At 56.9% G+C, this 3,896-nt stretch overlaps 1 protein-coding gene across 1 annotated transcript; it reads left to right on the top strand.

Moving 5' to 3' along the window:
- Positions 1 to 896: 896 nt before the first annotated feature.
- On the top strand, positions 897 to 2,173 carry LOC125521805 (glutathione transferase GST 23). The gene is made up of 2 exons (XM_048686898.2): positions 897 to 1,370; positions 1,453 to 2,173. Exons 1-2 carry the CDS (start codon positions 1,017 to 1,019, stop codon positions 1,921 to 1,923), a joined length of 825 nt encoding a protein of 274 aa, XP_048542855.1. The 5' UTR covers positions 897 to 1,016; the 3' UTR covers positions 1,924 to 2,173.
- Positions 2,174 to 3,896: the final 1,723 nt, after the last annotated feature.

The raw sequence follows: 3,896 nt of genomic DNA, 5'->3' as shown, positions 1-3,896 counted from the left end.
TTTTTTTTTTGGTTAAACAGAAGAGAACTGTGACTACGAAGTACGAACGACGGTAGAGATGCATCCCGGCGGGACAATAAATGCTTCTTGCCGGCCGGCCGGGCTAGTTCTAGAGCGCAGGTGGTCTTCAGTCAAACGCACCGCGAGATCCCTTTCCGGTTTGGTCGCAAACATAGTATTAGCCAGGGCGCATCGACCAAGGCTCGGGTTTTCTTATCTTATGTAAACACGCTTTGACCAGGCTTTCTCACGACCTGCTGGCTTTGTCTACACTATCATCTCTCATATTTCACCATCTTGATGCAGTGCATTGCACAGTGATCATCACGCCGTGAAAGTTCAACTCTCCCCACCATTCTCTCCACGGAGGCCAGACTACCGACCTGGCCGGATTGTGCCGCAAGCCAGCGAGCAGTATTGGGGAGCAAGTCGAGAGCTCTCGATCAACGCGCCTGCTTTTGACTCGGTAATGCAGACGCAAATCCACCAGAGCTGCGAGGCAAAAGCTAGCGGAGACTTCTCTGTTGTGACTGTCGCACCGCTGGTCCAGCTCGCCATGATCCTCCCCGTGACAACTTCTTTTCACCGACCGGATAAACAAATCACTACAGTAAAAGTAAAGCACTGTAATTACTAAGCAGTAAGCAGGTTCACACTTCTCAGTGAGTAGAAAGTCGACGACGACTACGAGCCAGCCAGCACCGCTCTGTGTACCTTGCCGGGGAAGCCTCCCCGGCCCACCGCCCCTCGCCGTCTCCACCCACACACACCGTCCTTCTCCGGCGCGCTAAACCCCATCCAGCTGACATCCCGGGCCCACCCGACCACCTCACTTACGTGTGGGGCCCACCTACCACCCTCCCGCTCTATATAAACCCTCTCCCACCCTAGCTCCAAGCCACACACCAAAAAGAATCTCACTCCACTCCACTCCACTGCAAGCAACAATACAAACATCATCCGAGCATCCTAAGATCGACCGGAGTCCTTCCTTCCTTACTTTCACGTAGCCGGCCATGGAGAAGGCGGCGGAGAACGTTGACGCTGGCGCGGCGGCGCAGCTGCAGCTGAAGCTGTTCGGGTCGTGGGCGAGCTCGTACACGCACCGCGTGCAGCTGGCCATGCGGCTCAAGGGGCTCGCCTTCGAGTACGCGGAGGAGGACCTCGGCAATAAGAGCGACGCGCTGCTGCGCCTCAACCCCGTCTACAAGAAGGTCCCCGTGCTCGTCCACGACGGCCGCTCCCTCGCCGAGTCCGTCATCATCCTCCAGTACCTCGACGACGCCTTCCCGGCCTCCCGCCAGCTCCTCCCCGCCGACGCCTTCGACCGCGCCGTCGCTCGCTTCTGGTGCCACTTCGGCGACGACAAGGTATGCATACACGCGCACGCGGTGCTCGTGATGATTCTCTGACGCCCGTGGAACATGGCTGACCTGTTTCTGTGGAATGCAGCTTGGGCCGGCGGTGGGGGCGGTGTTCGCGTCCACGGGGGAGGAGCAGGAGGCGGCGGTGCGGCACGTGCACGAGAACCTGGTGCTGATCGAGGCGGAGCTGCGGGAGGGGGCGTTCAAGGGCCGGCGCTTCTTCGGCGGCGACGAGGTCGGCTTCCTGGACGTCGTCCTGGGCTGCGGCTCCTACTGGCTGGCCGTCTTCGAGGAGGTCACCGGCGTGCAGCTGGTGGACGCCGAGGCGTTCCCGCTCTTCCACGCCTGGCTGCGCGACTTCGAGGCGCAGGACGAGGTGAGGGAGACCATCCCCTCCATCGACCGCCTGCTCGAGTACGCGCGCGGCCTCCGCCAGATGCTGGTCGCCATGGCCGCCGGCGCCGGCGCTGGCGCAGCCTCGGCCGACGCCCCCACCGCCGCTCCGCCCGCCGCGGCACCCCCGGCCGCCACCACGGCCGACATCGCCGTGGACATATGATATGACCGCAGGCCGTGCACGCGCTGAACTGTGGTTTGTGTCGGTCGGACGTCGTCGTCGTAGCTACTAGCTAGTATAGTTTCCCGTGTTGTGCGGTGCCGAGCATGTGGCGAGGCGCCAAGAATTGCGCTGCTACCACTATAGTTAGTGGCGCAGTCTGGCTAGGTGTCGTTGATTTCTTTCTCTTCTCTTCCACTCTTTGTTATGCGTTGTGTGTTTGTAACTGGGAATCTTATGCGTTTGCTTCCTAGCTTTGCTTGTTTAGACATAATGCACGTGTGTGAGACTGGCATTTTCGTTGGATTCAACGGCCACATGAGCGAGAAGCTGACGCTGTGTTCCTCCTACCAACGAGTGGGTAGTGCGCATTACAGTTTCTTTTAACTGCGGGTAACTCTGGCGGACTGGTATCACAGTTTAGCAACGGTTTTCACCTCACAAGTTCACTATAGCACTATATTGATGCCAAGAGGGAGTGGAGTACCAGTCCGGCCCAAGTTGATTTATGTTAGTTCTGCCCCAAAATGCTGCGGTTAAACGTGGGTCAGGATGGGGGTCCAGCGGCGTGGTAACCATTTAATGCTACTGATTTTATCAATACCTGCTTCTGCAAAGTGTAAACTTCTCTACTATTGAGAATTCATTATCAGTGCGTGCGTTTGTCATGAACCCTGCTGCTCATCCACACCGGCCATTAACTTCATGCCCTGCACCCAGATGCTGCATCATGCCATCATCGTGCCCAACTTGACAACTTCCGCTTGATGGTTTCAGTTAATCCCTATCACAAAACACGATCAAAGAAACTTATCTCCAAAACAAATCCAAGAAACCCAATAATCTCGTTTTGCAGCGGCTGGCAGAGCGCGCCGGCGCTGACGGCAATGAACCAAAAGAGTGCATGGGGACAAATAATTCCTACCGCGGGCGGCAAAATTGACAAATTTGACCTATGGACGAAATCAAATTATAGAATGAACTGTCCGTGAAACTATTTCACAAGGTTGACCTTTTTGTGTGACGCTTGACACGAAGGCGCAACACTACACCGTGCAACCTCACAGGTAGGCGCTACACGCCTGGCCAGCGTCGCACCCGTGTGATCCGAAAATTACTAAGTCAGTGTGCAGCGCCTGAGAGCTAGTTTCTAGGCGTTGCACTAGTGGTTGTTTCATTTTATAGTGCAACCACTAGTACAGTGCCTGAGAGCTAGGCGCCACACTATACAGTGCAGCGCCTAGCTCTTAGGCTCTGCTCAATGACTTAGCAATTTTTAGGCAGTCTGGGATGCAACGCTGGCTAGGCGTGTAGCGTCTATCTGTTATCTGTGAGATGTTGTACATTGTAATGTGACGTCTTGATGTCGGGCGTCACATAAAAAAGTTAGCTGTGTGGAATAGTTTTACGGACAGTTTATTCTGTGATTTAATTTCGTCCACCGCGGGCGCTGCAGCCTGCAGATTTCATACGCACACCGATATGGGCGCTGGCGGGCACGCAGAGCTCAGAGGCCGAGCACCGCCGCAGAGCTCCTGGCTAGAAATAAGAGCCGGGACAGCGAGAGAGGATCCGAAGCGGTGCCGATCGTGTGGCCACGGGGAGATCGCCTAGCTCTGACCTTTTTTAAAACTCGGCAGAGTGGGAGCCTAGGGAGTAAATAAAGCGGTGTCAGGTGGCGGAGGCGGATCCACTGGCGCGTCGTGGCGACCTCCGGCGGCCGCGCCCGTGCGCGTCGACGTCGCCCACGTGAACGGCGGGTGCGTGCGTCCTCGCTACGGCCAGAGGCCGGATACTAGAGTAGTAGGAGTATTAGTGGTGCACAGTGCGCTCATTATTCTTGCCGGGATCGGGCCAGTTCGGAATCATGCCGCGCGCACGTCCGCATTTAACCCCCGCCCTGACGCCCGGCGTTGATTGATCACTGACGCCAGGCCACGACGGACGGATGGACGGACGGGCGGGCGGAGTATTCA

The sequence above is a fragment of the Triticum urartu genome, chromosome 1A (genome assembly GCF_056163025.1).
Source record: "Triticum urartu cultivar PI428250 chromosome 1A, HENAU_Tu73, whole genome shotgun sequence".
In the NCBI taxonomy this organism is placed as follows: domain Eukaryota; kingdom Viridiplantae; phylum Streptophyta; class Magnoliopsida; order Poales; family Poaceae; genus Triticum; species Triticum urartu.
This window is presented reverse-complemented; position numbering and strand designations above follow the sequence as displayed.

What these genes read in the sequence shown, in the direction of transcription:
- LOC125521805 (XM_048686898.2), top strand. Translation starts at nt 1,017, where the DNA reads ATGGAGAAGGCGGCGGAGAACGTTGACGCTGGCGCGGCGGCGCAGCTG. An exon ending in GCCACTTCGGCGACGACAAG is followed by an intron (nt 1,371 to 1,452) that starts GTATGCATACAC and finishes TGTGGAATGCAG; the next exon opens with CTTGGGCCGGCGGTGGGGGC.